The 22,597-nt window shown below is 34.0% G+C and overlaps 1 protein-coding gene across 16 annotated transcripts in view; it reads left to right on the forward strand.

Moving 5' to 3' along the window:
- Positions 1-22,597, forward strand: part of MKLN1 (muskelin 1) — a 359,034-nt gene that overhangs the window by 227,870 nt on the left and 108,567 nt on the right. For all 16 annotated transcript variants that reach the window (XM_067747033.1, XM_067747040.1, XM_067747042.1 and 13 more), the window contains 2 exons: positions 13,276-13,418; positions 14,700-14,788. In XM_067747033.1, coding sequence (XP_067603134.1) covers positions 13,276-13,418; positions 14,700-14,788 — 232 coding nt within the window. The remainder of the gene's footprint in view (positions 1-13,275; positions 13,419-14,699; positions 14,789-22,597) is intronic.

The raw sequence follows: 22,597 nt of genomic DNA on the forward strand, positions 1-22,597 counted from the left end.
TCTGGTTGTTGGCATTGGTTATTTAAGAGAGGAGGAGATGAGATAGGAAAAAGAGAGAAAACAATTATTTTTAAAAGTTATTCCCGTCAAAATATTTGATATTCGACTTATGTAAAGTATGTGTCTGTGTGAGTGTGTGCATAGAGTTCAAATGAATCGTCATCAAAATGGTGGTGGTTGTGTCAGGATAATGGCATTTAGGTAATTTTAAATTTCTTTCCAGTTTTATACTTTTATCTCTTGTGATTCTCATTTTCAATTTATATTTATAATTTATATAAACAGAAAAAAATGAAAGCCATTTTCATTGTGGTAGGGAGCAAATATTTTTAGACCTAATGAGAAAACATTGCTGTTGATTCTGGATTCTCTCTCTGTACTGGGAGGGAGTAAATGTAGCATGAATGAAAACCCTATAAATACTTTAAGATAGTAATTTCACCCTTCTCCCACATCAGATATGTTTTATGGAAGTTACTGATACTGCCATGGAAAATATGTCTTTCAAGTTGACTGGGGAATACCCTAGGGTTGGTTGAAATGTACAGGCAGTTACATATGTCTTGATAATTGCTTTAAGAAAGATTAGATCATAATTCTTCTACTACAATTATAAGTTCCTTCTAAGGTAGTTTAAATAAAAGTATGGTATTAGGTAATATTCTTTGCTTTCTGGGGCTAGAGAGAGAGTAGTTAAAGTTGTTTAACAAACTGCAGGCATTCTGCTTTTGCAGGTCAAAAAAAACTTTAGTGATTACTTAATACAGTTGGGTATATGTGTGTGTGTGTTACAGCTTTTGCAGTACACTGACGTTATTCTTTCTCTGTTTGATGAACCATAACAAGAATATTATAGGAATAAGAGTTACTTGCAAAGTAAGGAGAAAATATATGCATTTCAATGTAATTTCTATCTGTGGAAACAGGATACCAGTAAATTTATGAAGCTTCTTTATGGTATTTTGCCCAAGTGTGTGAAAAGAATATTGTATGTTTTGAATAATACATTTTTATTTAATATGATTTCCATATAGTGAAATGCATGAACCTTAAGTGTATAGTATCCGTTTTGAAAAATGCACACACTAATATAATTTACACCCCTATCAAGATAAAAAATGTTTTCATCGGGTCAGGAAGATCCTTTCTGTCCCTTACCAGTGAATCCTTAACTCTCTCACCCTCTACCCAGAGGCAACCACTGTTTGGATTTCTTTTGCTGTAGATTAGTTTTACCAGTTCTAAAATTAATAGAAATGAGTATATACTCTTTTATATATGGCTTTTTATACTCAGAATTTTGGGGTGGGGGGATGCTTGTCCATGTCTTATGTGCATCAATATTTCATATCTTTTCATTACAGAATACCATTCTGTTCTATGGACATGCCAAGATTTGTTTATCCATTTTCCTGTTTATGGACATTTGCAATATTTCAGTTTGGGGTGATTATGAATAAAGCTTATATAAACATTCTTTTATAAGATTTAAAAAATAATACATATTTTCGCTTATTTGGGGGTAAATATCTAGAGATAGAATTGCTGCATCATAAGGTAGAGATGGAGTTGACCCTTTAACAATGTGAAGAGGTGGCAACCCCCATGCAGTTGAAAATCTGCATGTAACTTTTGACTCCCCCAAATATTACCGATAGCCTACTGTTGATCTGAAGCTTATTGATAAGATATATTGTCGGTTAACACGTATTTTGTACGTTATATGTATTATATACTATATCTTACAATAAAGTAAGATAGAGAAAAGAAAATGTTATTAAGAAAACCATAAGGAAGAGAAAGTACATTTACTGTATTGTACTATGTTTATCAATATCGTAAGTGTATGTTGTCTGTGTACAAGATGAATTGTGTGTCGGTACCTACATCAATATCGTCTCACATGATACAAAACACTGTAGATGTTACATGTATTACTAACACTAGACACTAAAAATGAAAAGGTAAAATGTGGAAAAGAAATTCATATTTATTTACAGGTATAGCTATTCATGCATTGATAATGAAGAAGCAGCAGTATGGTTGATTTCTGGTAGCCTAGTGTAATTGATACAGTTGCTTCACAGTACCCTACCCTATACACTAATGAATGAGTTGTTATAAAATTTTTATGGTATACAGTATTATAGTCATATTCATAATACAGTTTTGGAAACATTGTTAACATTTTCTCAAAAACTACTTACCTGTGATGATAGGCTGACACTTAGTTTTTCCAATTACTAGAGAGAGGGGAGCATACTGTATGATAATGTAATCATTTGAAAACAAAGTTATCAAACAGTAAGAAAACTAACATTGTTAATTTTGTATAAAATGTCAGTCACCTTATGCCTATGTAAGGATAGGCTATCCACTTCAATACAAGTCTTGTACATGGTGTTCTACACAATGAATACTTAGGCAATGATGATGACACAGAAACGTTTCATATAGTTCTTGCTGTACACTTACTAAATTTTCACATGAAGACGCACACATATATACAGCAGGGAGGTTTATTAATTGTACAGCATGATGATTATTTACTATTCATTAAGTGGAAGTGGGTCATCATAAAGGTCTTCATCCTTGTTATCTTCATGTTGAGTAGGTTGAGGAGGAGGAGGAAGATGAGGGCCTGGTCTTGCTGTCTCAGGAGTGGCCTCGGAAGAGGTAGAGGAGTTCCAAGAGGAGGCAGGAGAGGCAGGCACACTTGGTGTAACCTTACATAAATACACTGTAATTTCTGACTTTTTTGCTTTTCCATTTCTCTAAAAATGTTTCTATACAGTACCAATCCTTCTTCCACTGTTTGCTTTAGTTTTAGTGCCCATGTCATAGAAGGTCCATGTTGTAAAAGAAGTCAAAAGCAGTATTGAATAATTGGAATCCTTCTTTCTGCCAGATTGTCTAATGTTAGTTTGTTTTCCGGCACTGCTTCTTCTGTGTCTTCTTCCTCATCGTCTGGCACTGGTTTGGAAGCACTCATCTCCATCAAGTTATCTTCTGTTAATTCCTCTGGTGTGGTGTCTGTTAGCTCTTGAATTTCTCCAAGATCCATGTTTTGAAACCCTTCACCCCCTACCTTTTTTGCCATATCAACTATCTCTTTCAGGATTTCCTTGATTGACTGTCATAAATCCTGTGAAATCATACACAAATCTAGACACAGTTTTCCTCAGCAGGAATTTGTTGTTTTGGGCTTAATGACTTTCACAGCTTTTTCTACAATAACCATGGCATATTCAGTGGTGAAATCCTTCCAGACTTCCATGATGTTCTACCAGAGTTTTCTTCCATAGCGTTGGCAGTCCTTCCCATGGAGTACCGTGTGTAATGAACCTTAAAGGTCCTTATGACTCCCTAATCTAGAGGTTGAGTTAGAGACATTGTATTTGGGGGCAAGTAGACCACTTTGATGCCTTTGACATTGCACTCATGGGGTTCTGAGTAGCCAGAGGTATTGTCCAATATCAAAAGAACTTTAAAAGGTAGTCCCTTACTGGCAAAGCGCTTCCTGTCTTCAAGGACAAAGCATCAGTGGAACCAATCCAGAAAAAGGGTTTTCGCCCAGGCCTTCTTGTTTTACAACCTTATAGAAAAGGGCAGTCCCGATCATAAACCCGACTGCATTTACACAAAATAGTAGAGTCAGCCTATCCCTTCCTGCCTTAAATCCTGGTGCTCACTTCCTTTCTTAAATATCCTTTGTGGAATTTTTTCCCCAGGATATGGCACATTAAAAACTTGTTCAGGCAGCTATTTTTTCTCCTCAATGATTTTGTTAATGGCATTTGGAAACTCATATGCTGCCTCTAGGTTGGCTGGTGCACAGATTCCCGATACCTTGACATTTTTTTAAATTAATTAATTAATTTTTGGCTGTGTTGGGTCTTCATTGCTGTGCATGGGCTTTCTCTAGTTGTGGCGAGCTGTGTTGTGGTGCACGGGCTTCTCATTGTCGTGGTTTCTCGTTGCGGAGCACTGGCTCTAGGCGCACAGGCTTCAGTAGTTGTGGCACGTGGGCTCAGTAGTTGTGGCTTGCGGGCTAGAGCTCAGGCTCAGTAGTTGTGGCTCATGGGCTTAGTTGCTCCGCGGCATGTGGGATCTTCCTGGGCCAGGGCTCGAACCCTTGTCCCTTGCATTGGCAGGCAGATTCTTAACCACTGTGCCACCAGGGAGGCCCTACCTTGACATTTTTTAAGCCAAACCTTTTTCTATTGTAAAATTATCAAACCATCCTTTGCTAGCATTAAATTCTCCAGCTTTAGATCTTTCACATTCCTTTTGCTTTAAGTTGTCATGTAATGACTTTGCTTTTTCTCGAATCATTAGAGTCTGTAGGTAATGCCTTTCTTATAGCAATCCTGCACCCACATAAAAGCTACATTTTCAAAATAAGATTAAAAGGTATTTCACGAAAACTGCAAGGTTTTTGTGCCTTCTGGCATAGCTGTAGCAATGGCTTCATGGATTTCTTTTTCTTTTATTACAATGGGCCTTACTTGAGATTCATTTATCTTGAAATGGTGGGTATCTGCAGCTGCGGACACCAATCTGTGGTAGATATTAAGTAATTCAACTTTTTCTTATAATGTCATGACTTTTCTTTGCTTCTTGGGAGCACTTCCAGCATTACGAGTGGTGCTTTGTATGGGTTTCATGGTTTTATTCGTGGTTCACAGTATCGCACTAAACAGTGAAAAATACGTGAGAACTGCGAGAGATCACTTCTTATTGTGATACGCAATTTACTGGAGAGACAGCTGCTCACATGGAGATGATAAGCATCACATGGCATTTTAGGCAGATGCTCTCAACACTTGAGCTCACCACAATAGCAACAGAAGGTGGCTATGAAATTATTACAGTAGTATAGTATATATTGCAGTTAATTTTATGCAGTTATGATTTAATATTGCAACTTTGTTTACATTTCACCTCACTGCAGATGGCACCATATACAGTTTGTAAGGGTTTGTGTGTGTAAGTTTTAATAAATTTTAACTTTTTATAATAGATTTGTATATATTTTATGGTAGTAAATGATAAAATAGACTAGTATCTACATATATTTTATGCATTCATTGCATACCTTTTTCTTAATTTTTTTTGTTATTTCTAGGCTTTTTCCAAATTGTCTGTTTTTCAGTTTTTTTTCAAATTTCTAGGTCTTTTCAGATTGTTGCAAATATCCAAAAAATTTTCCAAGGTATTTACTGCAAAAATGTTGCATGTAAGTGTACCTGTGCAGTTCAAACCCATGTTGTTCAGCGTCAGCTGTACATTACTTTGTATGAAATTATCAGACTGCTAGTTGCTTCATAGCCTCACCAACATTTGGCATTGACACACACTTTTAATTTTAGTGTTTATTGGTGGTGTAAAATGGTTTTAATTTATAATTCCCTGATGACTCTTTATATTAAGCACTTCTTTCCATTTGCTTATGGCTGTTCATTTATCTTTCTTGTGAATTCTTTTACTCCTTTAAAAAAGTGGGGTTGTTTTCTTTTTTTATTACTGAGTTGTAGAAGTTGTTTATATATATTCTGGGTATAAGTTCCTTGTAAGTTATGTATTGTGAATATTTTCTCCCAGTCTGTGACTTGCTTATTCATTTCTTTAACACTAACTTTTATTATTTTTAAACAGCTATTAAAGTATAATGGACATACAATAAACTTTATATTTTTACTGTACAGTGTGATACGTTTGAACATATGTGTACGCTCTTGAAAATACCACCACTCCTGAAATACTAAACATGAGTATTACCACCAAAGTTTTCCATGTCTTCTTTTAATCCCTTCCACTCACCTCCATCCCCCATCTCCAGGTACCACGCTTCTTTCACTGTAGATTCATTTGCATTTTCTAGGGTTTTATATAAGTGGAGAAATATGGTATGCATTTTTTGTCTGACTTATTTCACTCAAAGTGATTATTTTGAGATTCATCCATGTTGTAGTTTGCATCAATAATTCATTCATTTTTGTTGCCCAACTGAATTCTCTCATATGGACATATCACAGTTTGTTTATGTACTTATCTGTTGATGGACACTGGATTGTTTTCCAGCTTTTGGCAATTACAAATAAAGATGCATTGAAAATTAATGAACAAGTCTTTGTGGTTTTTAATTTGCATTTTAAAAATGATTATTGATGTTGACCATCTTTTCATATGCTTGTTTGCCTCTCTAAATGTTCTTTGGTGACATGTCTATTCAAAAGGTTTTCCATTTTAGCATTTGTTTGTTTACTTTCTTATTATTGAATTTTGAGAGCCTTTGTATGTTTTGTGTATAAGTCCTTTATCAGATACATGGTTTGCAAATATTTCCTCCCCTTCTATGGCTCCCCAGCCTCAACTTTTCTTATGTCCCAGTACTAGGGGTAATTTTCATTAAGTATGATGCTGGCTGTGGATATTTTATAGATGTCCTATGTCAGTTTGAGAAAATTTTCTTCTATTTGTAGTTTTCTGAGAATTTCTAATCCTGAATGGGTATTGAATTTTATTGTTTCCCATATCTTAAAACACTTTTATGTTTCTCTACTTCTCCTAGAATAGAGTCCAAATTTCTTAATATGGTCACATATTACAGCTCCTTCCAGTAAGAGGTGCAGTCTGTTCCCCTACCTTACAAATCTTGGCTGGCCTTGTCACTTGCTTTAACCAACAGAAAATTCTATGGAATTGTTATTGCAACTTCTAAGCAAGGCCTCAAAAGGCCTTGTAGCTTCTGTTCTCTGTATCTTGAACTCTGAGACCACTTGCTCTGAAGAAAGCCCATCTAGCCTCCTTGAGGATAAAAGCCTATATGGAGGGACCCAGTCATCCCAGCTAAGTCCAGCTTCCCCACTCTCTACTCCAACTAAGTCCAGTCCCACCAGCTGATATAGCTACATGAATAAGTCCAGGAGATATCATGGAAGAACTATCCATTGAACCCACAGAATCATGAGAAATCATAAATCACTATTGTTTTAAGACACTGGGTGATTTATTACACAGTCTGAGATTTACATAGATATACAGTCTGGACTTTTCTAGTGTTATTTCCTGTTCTAATGCTGCCTGTTTCTTTGTCAGTCCTTCACATCAGAGTAAATGATATTTCAACTAACCCTGTTATTCTAGTCAGAAACTAAATCATCATCTTGATACCTCATTCTCCCCTCCCTATATCTAGCTATCACTTAACCCCATTCATTCTATCTCCAAAATATATGTCAAAACTGTCTAATCCTCTCTATCTCTGCACCACCTTAGTTCAAGTCTCCTTCATGTCATCTCTTGTCAGAATTATTGTAACTATCCTAACTCATCTGCCAGTCCCCTCCAATCCATTCTGTACAAGGCAGACTCTGTGTGTGTGTGCGTGTGTGTGTGTGTGTGTGTGATGTTAATCAGATCTTGGCTTTCCATTGTGCTTAATGGATTCCATTGCATTTATAATTTATAATGATATGGTAACTGCTTACCTCTTCAATCTCAACATTACCATTCTCCACCTTGCTTATTGGGCTCCAACCATGCTGGCCTTTTAACAGCTTCTATAACTCATTTTTCATAAGCCTTTTTGCCTTGCTAGCTCCGTGTAGTAGGTTATTAGTGCCCCTCCCTCCCAAAAAAGATATGTGCAACCTCAGAATGTAACCTTATTTGAAATAAAGGTTTTAGCAGATGTGATTAAGATAAAGATCTTAGAGTGAGATCATCCTGGATTAGGGTGAGCCCTAAATCCAATTACAAGTGTTTTTATTAGACACAGAAAAGGAGAAAATACAGAGGGACACAAGGAAGAAGGTCATGTGAAGATGGAGGCAGAGATTGGAGTTATGCTGCCACAAGCAAGGAACACCAGGAGCCACTGGATAACGGGTAGTGACAAAGAAGGATCCTCTCTTAGAGCCTTTGGAGGGAACATGGTCCTCCTAACATCTTGATTTCAGACTTCTGGCCTCCAGAACTGTGAGAGAATAAATTTCCATTGTTTTAAACCACCAAGTTTGTGGTAATATGTTATGGCAGCCTCAGGAAACTAATGCACTGTGTCTCATCCTTTAAGACTCACCTCCTGGGATATACTTTTGCTGATAGATCCATCTAATCTAATGGATGCTGATAGATCATCATTTCTCCTTTATATCATCTTTATTTCTTATAAATTGTTAACATCCATATGATTAAAAATGATTTTTAAATTGTTTTTCATGGTGAAAAAAATCTCTTTGGGCTGAAATTGTGAACAGTTTTGAACATTAAATTTTTTTCATTGTTTCCTTAATTCTATGGCTAAATTAAGGACCATGTGATAGATAGTTCTTTGATCCTCTATGAGCCTACCCTCTGCTTTGATAAAGAGATTGTGAGTCATTGTTTTATTTTAAAATTAATTTATTAATATTCACATATACAGAATTTAAAGGTTGATAATAAAGGATCTAAAATAATTTTTCTAAAATGTTCATTCTTAATGATTTTTTTTTTTTTTACAGTTTCTATTACTAAATCTACAGCAGTTATTTCTCCAAATTAAAAGTCATGGAAACCTCTTTACCTATGGGATAACACTGTTTAATAGTAACAGTACTCAGCATTGATGCCCAAGAGTTTGAAAAATAGTTGTAAAATTTATCAATAATGTGATTAAACATTAAAAATTTTACCTAAAATGTATTTGTCAGATCATTGTGCTTTACTTCAGTTAGAGAATTTACATTTTACTTATGTAATTTTTAATGACAAAATCCTATTTGGTTATAAATAAAATTTTATATAGACAAATGCTTTCGGTGTATTCAGAGGTGATGTGGGATGATGGATGGTGTACAACAGATTGTATAAAGATCCATTTTTACTAGTTACAACATTGTATCTAACTAACCAGTTATCAGAGAAAACTGACTTGTAAACTGAGACTTTAAAGAATGACCAAAGAGAGAAAGGAGGAGGAAGGGATGGGAGGAAGTGGGAGTTCATGAGAAAGACAATGAGATGTAAATAGTCCCTTGCCTAGCTGTGTAGTCTGTTCTCTAATATACAGCTGTATTCTTAAGAAACTCAGTTACCAAAAATCATATTACCACACCTATTAATTTGATATGGATAAAAAGGATTAATAACTTAAGAATAGCAATCTCAATTTTCCTATGGCAGTTTCTATAGTAAAGAAATCTTAATAGCTGCTTAGAATGTAAACCTCATATAAACCTAAACAGTTGTTATTGTGTAGTCATTAAATAAAGTTTTGACTGTGGGGTTAGTGAATCAGTAGGAATGCTTTTAGCACCAAATAATAGAAGGTCCTATAACAGTGGGTTAAACAAATAGAGTTTCTTTCCCGCCATCACCCCATCTCTTTCCCTGCCACACACATGGAAACTAGAGTTAGGCAGTTACTGTTGAAAGTTGAGTGGCTCAGGGATGGCTATCTGTGAGATTCTCTTAATCTTTTTCTTCATTTTTGCACAGTGGATGTTACAGCTGTAACTGTTGAGATAGTAAAGAGGCAGCATTTGTTTCAAAAAGCAAAACTTATCCCACAACGAACTTCTGCTTATCTCATTGACCAGAATTTTACCATGTATCTATTTTTGGCCAGAAGGTGGCTAGGAAGAACTGGATTGAGAATGGAGGTTGGGTCAGCCAACCAACAGTATCAGACAAAATCAGATTGATTAAAAAATTTTTTTTTAATTGAACTATAGTTGATTTACAGTGTTGTGTTAGTTTCAGATGTGGAGCACAGTGATTCAGTTATATATATATATATTCTTTTTCAAATTCTTTTCCCTTAATAGATTATTACAAAATATTGAGTGTAGTTCCCTGTGCTATACAGTAGGTCCTTGTTGTTTATGTATTTTATATATAGTAGTGTGTATATGTTAATCCCAAACTCCTAATTTATCCCTCCCCATCCTTTCCCCTTTGGTAACCATAAGTTTGTTTTCTATGTCTGTGGGTCTATTTCTGTTTTGTAAATAAGTTCATTTGTATCTTTTTTTTTTAAGATTCCACATATAAGGGATAACATGTTATTTGTCTTTGTCTGGCTTACTTCACTTTATGATAATCTCTAGGTCTGTCCATGTTGCTGCAAATGGCATTATTTCGTTCTTTATTATGGATGTGTAATATTTCATTACATATATATATACACACACACACACGCATGCGCGCGCGCGCGCACACACACACACACACACACCCCATCTTCTTTATCCATTCATCTGTCGGTGGACATTGAGGTTGCTTCCATGTCTTGTCTATTGTAAATAGTGCTGCTGTGAACACTGAGGTGCATGTATCTTTTCAAATTATAGTTTTCTCCGAATGTATGCCCAGGAGTGGGATTTCTAGATCATATGGTAACTCTATTTTTATTTTTTGTAATGAACCACATACTGTTCTCTGTAGTGGCTGTACCAATTTACATTCCCACCAACATTCCTTTTTCTCCATACCCTCTCTAGCATTTATTATTTGTAGACTTTTTGATGTTGGCCATTCTGACTAGTGTGAGGTGATACCTCATTGCAGTTTTGATTTGCATTTCTCTAGTAATTAGAGATGTTGAGCATTTTTTCATGTGCCTGTTGGCCATCTGTATGTCTTCTTTGGAGAAATGTCTATTTAGATCTTCTGTGCAGTTTTTGCTTGGGTTGTTTGGTTTTTTATGTTGAGCTGTATGAGCTGTTTGGAAATTAACCCCTTGTTGGTCTCATTGTTTGTAAATACTTTTTCCCTTTCTGTAGATTGTCTTTTTGTTTTGTTTATGGTTTCCTTTGCTGTGCAAAGCTTTTACGTTTCATTAGGTCCCATTTGTTTATTTTTGTTTATATTTCCATTACTGTAGGAGATTGATCCAAAAAAGATACTGCTGTGATTGATGTCGAAGAGTGTGCTGCCTATGTTTTCTTTCAGGAGTTTTACAGTATCCGGTCTTAAATTTAGGTTCTTTTACATATAGCCGTCCAGTTTTCCCAGCACCACTTATTGAAGAGACTGTCTTTTTTCTCCATTGTATATTCTTGCCTCCTTTGCAGATTGACTGATTTTTAATCTAAGCTCTGCCATTTTTTAGCTGTATAACTGTAGTAAGTTATTTAGCCTTTCTAAGCCAGAATTTTTAAAATGAGGAAGAAGAGGATGATTATTGTTATTAAAATACTACTCCTGTTCCTCCTAGTCCTATTAAAACGAGATAATACACATAAAAATCTGAGTAATTTGTCAGACAAGGGAGTTAGTACTCACAAGATATCAATTATATCATCTTTTATGTTACCACCAGCTTCATTCTTTTATTTTATTGAGGTAAAATTCACATAGCATAAAACTAACCATTTTAAAGTGTACAATTAAGTGTCATTTAGTACATTCACAATGTTGTACAGCCATCACTTCTATCTAGTTATTTCATTACCCCATAAGAAAACCTGGTACCAATTAAGCAGTTTCTCCTTTCACCCTTAACCCAGCTCCTGGCAACCAGTAATCTGCTTTCTGCCTCTATGAATTTACCTGCTTTCTGCGTCTATGAATTTACTTGAATATTTTATGTAAATAGAGTCATAACAATATATGGACTTTTGCATTTGACCTCTTTCACTTAACATGTTTTTGAGGTTTATCTGTGTTGTAGCATGTATCAGTACTGCATTCCTTTTCATGGCTAAATAATATTTCATTGTGCAGACATACTCTCTTTTTGTTTGTCCTTTCATCAGTTGATGGACATTTGGGTTGTATATATCTTTTGGCCATTGTGAATAGTTCTGCTTGAAACATTCATGTACAGGTGTTTGTTTGAATACCTTTTTCATTTATTTTTATTATGTAACTAACTAGGAGTAGAACTTTTGGGTCATGTAGTAATTCTATGTTTTAACTTTTTGAGGAACCACCAAACTGTGTTCCACATTGTCTGCACCATGTATAAGAGTTCTGGTTTCCTCACATCCTTGCCAACACTTGTTATTTTGGTTTTTTTTGGTTATAGCCATCCTAGTATGTGTGAAGTTATATTTCATTGTGGTTTTGATTTGCATTTTCCTGATGACTAATGATGTTGAACACCTTTTCATGTGCCTGATGGCCATTTGTTTATCTTCTTTGGAGAAAGGGCTATTGAGGTCCTTTGCCCATTTTTAAATTAGGTTGTCTGTCTTTTTCTTGTTGTACAAATTCCTTATATATTCTAGGTACTAAACCCTCATCAGATACATTTCTGCAAGTATTTTCTCCCACTCTATAGGTTGTCTTTTCACTTTCTTGATAGTGTCCTTTGATGCACAAAACTTTAATTTTGATGAAGTCCAGTTTATTTTATATTTTGTTGCTTGTACTTTGGAGTCATATCTAAGAATCCATTGCCAAATCCAGAGTCATGAATATATACCCCTATTTTCATCTTAAGAGTTTTATAGTTTTACCTCTTACTTTTATGTCTTAGGTTTGATTGTATTGGTTCGATTTTGGATCACTTTTGATACATTTTGAGTTAATTTTTGTGTATGGTACAAAGTGGGACCACCAACTTCATTCTGTTCTCCTTTATCATGAGTATTACCCATTATTATGAAGCATGAAGCCACTCCAACATGTAACATGAGTTGTTTCCTAAATAGCTTTTTCCTGATGTATTTGACAAGTAGTAGTTTCCTTCTTAATTTTTATTATTGAAGACAGCCTGCATAATGTAAAATGTGTTCCCTAATGAACTGACGCCATTTTATCCTGTGTATAATAGCAAAACTTGAGCTATATTAGATATATCTATGGTAGGTCTGAGTTTTTTAATTTATAAAATTGGCAGGGGTGAATAGTAAATCTGTTTTTTTCTAGGTTTAAAATTTTACCACTGATTTTGAACATTGAATTTATTATTGAAGTGTAGTCAGTGAGAATATGTAATTGTTACTTTTGCATTCTAATTTTGTTTTATTTCATTATTCATAGTCTGTTATATCTTACTGAATGTCATTCCTTGATTAGAAGTTATCTCACTAGTCCTTTTTTCCCTCCTTCATCTATATTGTTGAGAATGATGTAGTTTCCTGGGAGAAAGTGGTGATGTTATGGTAGCTTGACTGTTGCATACTATCCTTTAGCATAAAAAATAAAAATAAAAAAATCTGCCAGTGTAGGATGAACATTATACGTTCTTGAGTTAACTGGCCAAAATTTTAACTATTCATGTTGTCTACCATTTGTTTTAAATGGAGGAGGATATAATTTGGTTGTTCCTTTTTGTAGTACTTGATTCTGAAGCTTGAAAGGCCTGCTATAGTCCAGAATATCACGTTTGGAAAATATGAGAAAACTCATGTCTGCAATTTGAAGAAATTTAAAGTCTTTGGTGGAATGAATGAAGAAAACATGACAGAGCTATTGTCCAGGTGGGTTATGATTATGGGGAGGAAAGAGTTTCTAAACAATCTGCAGTCTTAGTTTAGTCTCTTTGTAGCTAAATCTGCATGGTTTGTTTTTTCTTGCAAAGGAGAAAAGAGTATTTCTACTATTTTATTTCTAGTGCCTTATTTTAATATTGTGCTTTAGTTAGCTTTTTCCCACCAGATACTAATTAATATTGTTACCAAAGCAGAAAGAATAAAATTTGGGGGTATTTTTCTACTTCTTATTTTTCAATCTTATTTTTGAATTGTTAATGACTTCACATATACTTCTCAGCTATAATAAAAATCTTTGCTGTAATCCTTGATGTAAAAATATAGAATCTGTCCAGAACATTAAGATTGAGTGCCCTAATCTGGAAGTAATATTCTGGGAGTTTAGTATAAATTGGAAACTAAACAGAGTAAAAGTATGTGACTGCACCTACTGCAGTGCCTACCTCTTGGAAGGAGCTCAGTAAATTTGAGTTTTGACAACATAGATCACCAGGAATGAATGTTAATTTGCCCTTTAGATGATGAAAAATGGGATAGAAGGTGGAGTGGACAAATAAAGCCATGCAGTTTTAGAATATATTTGTGACATGGTGTGTCCCTTTAGCACAATATATAAGTATGTATTACGCCTAGACTACATTTGATTTAAGTCATGAAAGTATATCAGAATATAAGGCAACCTGACTTAGTGACTTTCCCATAAATACTTGAGTCAGCCCAAGTTGTTTAAGTAGAGAAGTGATACGGGTTTATTTTTATGTAGGATAAAGCGGATGCTATTAAACCAACAGAGTAAGATTGTCTTTGAAAATTTATTCAGCTATGAAAGGAACATTGGCATCTTAGTCAGAATTTAATAACTTAATTCTTTGACAGATTCTAATATTTGGCTCTGTTTAAGTTGTAAGATATGAGTATGAATTGTTTTTAAATTTTCTTCTTACTGCTTGAATATTTTATATTGTATTTAGTTATACATTAGGGACACTAGGTATTGTCACACATTTTCATGTATTGTAGTCACATTCTTTAATTAACACAACATTTTTTCATTAGCCCTCATTTAATTAAGAGAATACAGTATAGTGCAGTTGATGTGAATGTACAAGTTTTGTCCTATATTCTCATGTTCAACTACTTCGTTACATTGTCCCTGTCATATATTCTGAGCATTCGTTGACCTTAAAATCAGAGTATGATATTAATCTCTGTTTTAGTGCATTTACTAAATTATGAAATCAGATTTGATAACGTTATTTTTTTTCACAGTGGCTTAAAGAATGATTATAACAAAGAAACATTTACCTTGAAGCATAAAATTGATGAACAGATGTTTCCTTGTCGATTCATTAAAATAGGTAAGGTTTTCAGCATTCTGGAGTAGAAATAAATTCTTTATACCATCAGTCATCAAACTAAACTACAGCCTGTGGGCCAAATCCTGCAGGTTCCCTGTTTTTATTTTAAAATAAAATTTTATGGCAACACTGCCATGCCACTTGTTCACATAGTGTCTTTGTCTGCTTTTGCACTACATGGCAAAGTTGAGTAGTTGCAAGAGACCACCTAGCCCACAAAGCCCAAAATGTTTACTATTTGGCTGACCCCCTACTTTATAAATCTGTAATTAAGTGACAGTTATTTCAAATGGAAACTTTTCTACTTTCTCATTTGAAAGTTTCTTAGAACCTTTTCTAAATACTTTCTCATTTTATGAGATATATGGATTTGATTGCCTTGATTGTTTTATGGAAGGTTTATCAGTTCTGAAGTTATATCGTTCTAAAACCAAATATTGCCGTATTCCTTAAGGCCGTATGTTATGGTTATTTTCTATTCTTTTATATTTCATTTTTTGTGTGTGTGATAATGTTGGTCAAACTCATAAAACTAATTTCATAACCCATTAATAAGTTTCAAAGTAATGTTTGAAAAATGCTACCTAAGCATTTATTGTGTTTATTTAGCAAGTGTTTTTGGTTAAGAAAGTATGTGTAATGCCTCCTCAAAACTAGTGTTTTTAGGATTATTTTGTTTATCTATAAGATGGATTAGTTAGAAGGTAGGAAGGTTGAGGACTTGACTCTTTTAGTTTTCATCTATATTTCATACCTTTGAAAATATTATGTTAAAATTGAGATTAAGGTGAGTCATATCCCTTTAAGAATGATAATAAAGGCCAGAATCCCATGTTTTGATTTGGGAGAAAATTCCTCTTTTGGAAGGACCAGCTCCATAGTCATTGTTTCCCATTCTATCAAGAGTTGGCCTGTTCATTTCATTGAGTCAAATAGTTCCATTAGACGAAAAGAATATCTGAGATCTATAAAGACTACTTATAGAGGGGAAACTATTTTTAGAATCATTGGGCTGTTTGGTGTGTTACTTTCTTTTATAAATATAGTTTTTGTTGTTATAATTAATTGTAAATAAAAAACCTGTATCCTGTTTACCTATGAGAATTTAGGAACAAGCAGATTTTTAAGATAAATTCTTGATTGTTTCTTCTTTCATGCTAATGAGTAATTCTTTCCTCAGTATGCAGACCACCCATTTCTTATAGATTCTTGCATAGCTTGAACAATTCTATGATCTTACATTCCAAATGTAGAAGCAGTGAAAATATCTTACATTTTCATGTAGTAAATTTAGATTTTATAATTTTGAAGTACTTATTCAACCTCTAATTGCTTAGTCATGCAAAATGAAATGTTCTCTTTTTGGCTTTTTTTTTCATTAGAACTGTGAATAAAAGTCTGTTTAAAGATTTTGAATAGTTTCTTCCCTTAAAAAATTTATAGGACAACAGAGGTCTCTTATGGATCAGTTAGACATTCAGATGCCTGAAAACAAGAAGTTGGACCTCTTTCCAGCCCTTTCTATCAGCCTTCTAGTTGTAGGGCATGATGATGTTTTTTACTTGACCCTGGTGGGTTAGTTTTATGGTATTCAGGCAAAATGTTAACTAGAGCTTTCCAAATAATTGAAGACACTTATTAACTCATTTGATATTTAGGGTATTAATATTTATATAACTTCATGTTTCTCACTTTTCTGTTAAAAAATACTAATAGTGGTCTGCATTGTTTTTGCTTTTCAACCTTTTCCCCACATTCTCTTGATAAGTTTTGTTTTTTTAAGATAATATAAGGAAAATGTGAAACTTAAAGCCTGTGTTAGGCTTTTTATAGTTTGATGTTTTTAAACTAGTTTTTTTAGTTTGATGTTTTCTTTAAAAATAATTTCGATAAAACACTTAAGTGATGTGTAGCTTTCTTTTGGTGGTGATTCACACAGATACTTGTTTACCTGGCTGGGATAAATTGTTGGAATTCTTCTTAAAAGAAAAAATGTTTTTGAATACTTCACATTTATGTTGTATAATGATATGTTTGAAAGATCTTGCTTTATTTAAAAAAAAAGTTTATTCTTAAACAACACAATTTCTAAATATAGTCAGCCTTCAGTTATTCATAGTAATGGAGGGGAACAGAAGCAAGGCTTAACTCAATGGCGGATAATCTCCAAATCATGCACTGACATCTAAATATGATAATTTGCATGTATAAAGAGTATAGCTTATTCATTAAATTTGGCTTAGACCCAATTTAAGTAAGTTTGTTTACAAATTAACAAGGAAAGTAAGCCTTCATTTTTACTGCATGGCAGGGGTTAGGTTTTTAAGATCTGTTGTGGATAATCCACAGTGCCAGCATAGCTGAACTGACCTTTAAGTAAATTTTACTTTCCTTTCTTAAGTTACCTTTTGTATAAAATGAGTATGATAATACTTTCTCTGTCTAATGATAGGATAGGTTGCTATATTGGACATTTTCTTGAGTTCTTTTGTAGTTTGTGGATGAGTGGTAGTCTTATAAATTTTAATTTAAGATCATATTTATGAAGGAAATATTTTCATTTTGAATGTCTCTTTTTTATATATTTATATTCATAGAGCTCTTGATTACATGTCTTTTTACATGTAGTATTTTAAGTACTATAGAAAAAGTACATACACAAATATAATTTGAACCATCATGTCATTTCAGCAATCATTATTTAGAACTTCTTACATGTTTTTATTGTTTTGCGTTTGTAAGTGCTTTCACATGTGGTATCTCATTTGAGCACTATACTGGAAGATAAAAATCTTTCCTTTTTTGGTTAAGGAAAATGAGAGCAGAAATCAAATGATGTGTCCCAGGGTACATAGCTAGTAAGTGATGGATCAAAGACATAGCATTTGGTATATGCTTTTGGATATGTGTATTGCTTTAAAGTAGTATAATAGATATTGTTTATGAAGCATCTGCCTAACACTCTGTGAAATAGGTATTATTACACTCACTTTACAGATGAGGAAACTGAAGTTTAGAGGTAAATTAAATGATTAGGCCAAGACCTTACAGTAGTAGAACGTAGAGATGGTATACAAACTTAAGTCTGTCTTTTTACGAATGTTGAATTCTTTTACTGTGTGATATATGTAAGTTTTGTTTCCTCAGGTAGATTGTAAAATCCTAGGGGATAGCAGCTGTCTTCAGACTCCTCAGATTTCAGAAGCAACAAGCAAACTGCTTGCCTCACTAGAGACATCGTATATATACTTTTTGAGTTTATTGTACAGAAATTTATAGGGATTAATCAATGGCTGTGTGAACTTAATGGAGGAAAAGTTACATCTTTATGGTGTCTAACCTCTAACAAATGTACTGAGCATTTCCTTCAATTATGAATATAGGCAATAACTCATAGTATTAGCAATACCTGTGACTTGTCACAGATAGAAGTTATAAATATTTCCCATCACATTACACTATGGCAAATATCATCATAACTTTGAAATTATGATAATTATTAGACCTGCCACTAGATCTTCTTATCTAATGTGTTAATAAAAAAGCATATATATTTCTATATCATAATTTTCTATCTTCATTATTTTTATGACTATATTTCAATACAGTTTGCTTACTCTATAATCTTATATATTTTTCATTTTACATTTAAATCTGAGAGGGATTGGGTCACAGGGTTCACTGACTAGCCAAAGGGAGTTCACCACACAAAAAAGCCAAAGAGCCCATGCTGGAGTGAAATCTTTGATAGGGCTTAGTGTGGAAGTTGAGAGTTGGCCTTAGGAAGAAGCTTGGTTTTGAGTAAGGTTTGTAAGTAAAAAGAAAATTTAGTAAAGAAGGAGAGTTGTTGATTGGGAGGCCAGATTCAAGAGAGCAAGTTAAAGGTTTGGAAGGGAAAACCTCAGTTGGAGATTAGATCAGATGACTGAAAACATAAAGTTGAATGGGATGAGAGTATTGGTTATAGATGACTAGAAAGGTTTATATCTTGATTCATAGCCAAGATAACAGTTATATCAGGAAATAAGAAGGTGATTTGAAGGCAGAAGGAGGTACTGATTCTTGGAAGGATTCTGGAGGAGTCCTGGTTTTTGGTAGAGGGATGACTTGGATTTCTATGAATTTTTTGGATTTTTGCAGCCTGGATGGGTGTGGGAGCTTCAGAGAAGCTTTGGCTGGATGAGTACCCTGTCTTCTGGGGGTGGGGGTAGGGGTGGGGCGGCGGGAAGGTGCCCTCATGGTGGCCTTCATGAGAGCATGTGGAAAGGTAACATTTTAAAATTATAGCTAGTGGGAACATGCTATAAATATAAAGCACAGGAAGCTCAGCTCAGTGCTCTGTGATGACCTAGATGGGTGGGATGGGGGACAGGGAGGGAGGTGCAAGAGGGAGGGGATATAGGTATACATACAGTGTATTCATTGTACAGCAGAAACTAACACAACATTGTAAAGCAGTTATACTCCAATAAAAAAATAAATTAAAAAGGAAGAAAATTAATATAGTAATAAGAGCTAATAATAATAGCTAACATTTATTGAGCACTTACCATGTGCCAGCTACTGTGCTAAGTGCTTTGTGTACTTATTAATCTGTAAGTAGAATAGATGCAGTCTTTCAGAGTGGTTAATCTTAAATTTTTAAGATCTTCCAGAAGCTGATCTTAAAAGTACTAGCATCTTCTAAGAGCTGTATAGCTGTCTAGACAGTAGCTTCCCAAGTGATAATACCAAAGCATATTGAATGTACCACATATATGTTTAATTGTGTTGAGATGTTGACCCCCACCAATCATACAGTCACCAAATCCTGCAGCCTAGTATGCTTGTGTACTAAATACCTTATCATTTTCTATGCATGCCATTTTATGGAAAACGTATGAGAGGCACTGATCCTGATCATGTCCTTGTCTGATTATCCCATTGGAAAAACTGGTGGTTGAATTCTTAGGATACAAACTCTTAGCCTTGGGATGTGTATTAGGAGTTGCTAATCTTTTTTTTTGAGGTGAGAGCAAAGGCATCTTTCATTACGGAGCGAAGAAGGTGTGCTTGGAGCTCCAATTCACATTTAGGTTTCTGATATATAATATGGAGTATGTCTAATATGCAGTATTAGTGTTGTTAATGCCATCAAAAATCATTGGTAAAATTTGAAATGGGTATATATCATTCTGCTCATTCTGTATATATGCCTTCAGTCTGTTAAAAATTAACTATAGTCTTCATTCATCTAATATATGATCTTGTGAGATGACTGCCTACTTAACCTCCCTCCCACAATTGCTTCAAAGGAATTAATAAAAGAACGTTTTACTTTCTTGAATAGATATAGTAGGAAGATTTTTTTTCCTCCTAATTTTATTGAACTTGGACCTGGAACTTGAGAATGGATTTCAGATCACTAACTAATGTTATATGTCTCTGGTCACAGTTATAGACTGTGTTCTTGGGGCCTGGAGTTTCGAATCCTGTTTTATTCTGACTTTTATATTACTTAATGGTTATTGCAGTGATATAGTAGTACACTTTTTAAATGGTACTGCTACATGAAGAAATGAACACCAAAACAGTGATGATAATTCAGTATTCGTTGGTATAAACCTTTTTGAAATTTGTGTTGTTTGCACATATAAACTGAAGGCCATGTTAAACATCCCGGGAGTCCTACATATATCCTAATGACTGGTTCCTGTTGCTTCTGTCTTGACTCACACAGCTTCCTTTAGAGGACAGAATAGAAAAGCATCTGACTTAGTACATCTTAGCTCTTCACTGAGTCTGATATGCTAGAAAAGAGCAGTGGACTTGGAAATAAGAAGACCTGATATCAGATATTGTGGATATTCTGTTTTGATACTTAATCAAAAATTGGCAAGTGTTAGTTTCTTAAAGGTAGTTGCATTACTCAGCCTGAACCATGTCAATGTTATATTAAAATCCATTGGCCTGTCTTGTACTTTGAATCAGTCTCTCATCCATGCATGGTTTTGTAAAATCATTCATTGGTCATTTAGAAAATGTGATTCCCTAAGTTATGCACATCTTTCAAATGTTGGAACATTTCATTATATAATATTTTTTTTAAAATCACAACGTTATTATCACCACCAATCTCATCAGAAAAGTACTGGGTAGTAGCTAAGTTCACAATGGTGAATACTAATTTTCCGAAATTCTAATTTTTCCTCAAAAGTTTGAATTTTATCCTTGGCAAGAAAACTGTCATTTGTTATCCTTGAAATGACAGGTAAACATCTGTCAAATACCCAAATCTAAATAATCATAGATTGTCAGTTTTTCTTTTAAGGGCTATTTCAGTGGTTATTTCAGCTCACAACTCAGCTTACACAGGTTCCTTTTTCTTGAGACAGCCTTCATGCTTTGGTATGCAGCAAAAGTACTTTATGTGTACTTTCCATTCTATCACACAGAATATTAAAGTGATGTGTACTTAATGATAGGAATTTATTAAAATTTATTCTTACACATCATCAGAGACATTCTTAAATGAATTGTCTTTTTGTTTTTTAACTGCAGGTGTGTGATGGTAAGGAATACAGTTCAATTCATACTGTATTAAGAAATACTGGGACACTTTCATGCTACTTTTTGTGGCACTACCAAGATGCCAACAGTTTTATTCAGCATTGCCTTTGCACCATGAGTGCAAATGTCAGTACAGTTTAAAAAAAAAAGGCTATAAAGCCCTAGTCTTATTATGAAAAATAGTTTTGACCACATGGGACCTCCTAAAAGGGTTGTGGGGATCCCCAGGAGCCCATGGATCACAGGTTAAAAACCTCTACTCTGTCCTGTCATTGCTGGTATGAAATGTTATCTTCATCCTATGTTAAATTCCTCTGGATCCTTGAGAGATTTTTGGATACACTCTTCTGCTCCAGTGATTTTACTTCGTTTTCCTTTGCTAATATCAAACTTACAATTACTGTATCTTTTAGTATGTTTATTTTCTTATTATTTGTATTATTTTAGATATTTTGTGTTACTGATTTTTTTCAGATCAGCTTGTCTGGTTACATGTCAAGAAAAAAGTCGGATATATACCATTAGGATTATGAGACTACATTAAATTTATAATTAATTTGAGGGGAATTAATATGTTTACAATTGAGTTTTCCCATCTAGGAACATATTAAGTAAAATTTTTATGTTCTAAAATTTTATTTTCTTGCATATTTTAAACTTTATTCTAAGATATTTTAAGCTTTTTTTGCTATTACAAAGGAGACTTTTCATTACATTTTCTAGTTGGGTTTTCTAGATACAGGGAAAGTTGATTTTCATGTTTACCTTGCATACAAACTTTAAAAGTTTTTCAGTTAAATCTCTTGAATCTTTTAGATAGATAAGCTATACCATCTTCAAGTGATAATATTTTTTCTTAATTTGCAAATTTTTTTCCTGATTGCATTAGCTAAGATCTCCCACATAGCGTTGAGTAGTACAGATATTGGGCCTCTTTGTCTTGTTCCTGACTTGAGTGTGAGTACTTAATGTTTCTCCATTAGTTTTGGTTTTGGTTTTTTGGGTTTTTTTGAGGTTTTTGATACTTAAAAAAAAATCTAGGTAACAAAGTTTTCTTTTGCCTTCTATTCCTTATATATTGAGGTGTTTTTTTTTTAAGTAAATTTTATTAGTTTGCTCTTAGCATCTGTTGAAGTAATCAGATGTGTTTCTCTTTTACTTTGTTAACATAGTGAATTACATTAATGTTGCTCCTGTTGAACCAACCTTCCATTCCTGGAATGAACTCTATTTAGTTACAGTGAAAATCTGGTAGAATTT

Source organism: Pseudorca crassidens, chromosome 8, assembly GCF_039906515.1.
Source record: "Pseudorca crassidens isolate mPseCra1 chromosome 8, mPseCra1.hap1, whole genome shotgun sequence".
NCBI classification, from domain to species: Eukaryota; Metazoa; Chordata; class Mammalia; order Artiodactyla; family Delphinidae; genus Pseudorca; species Pseudorca crassidens.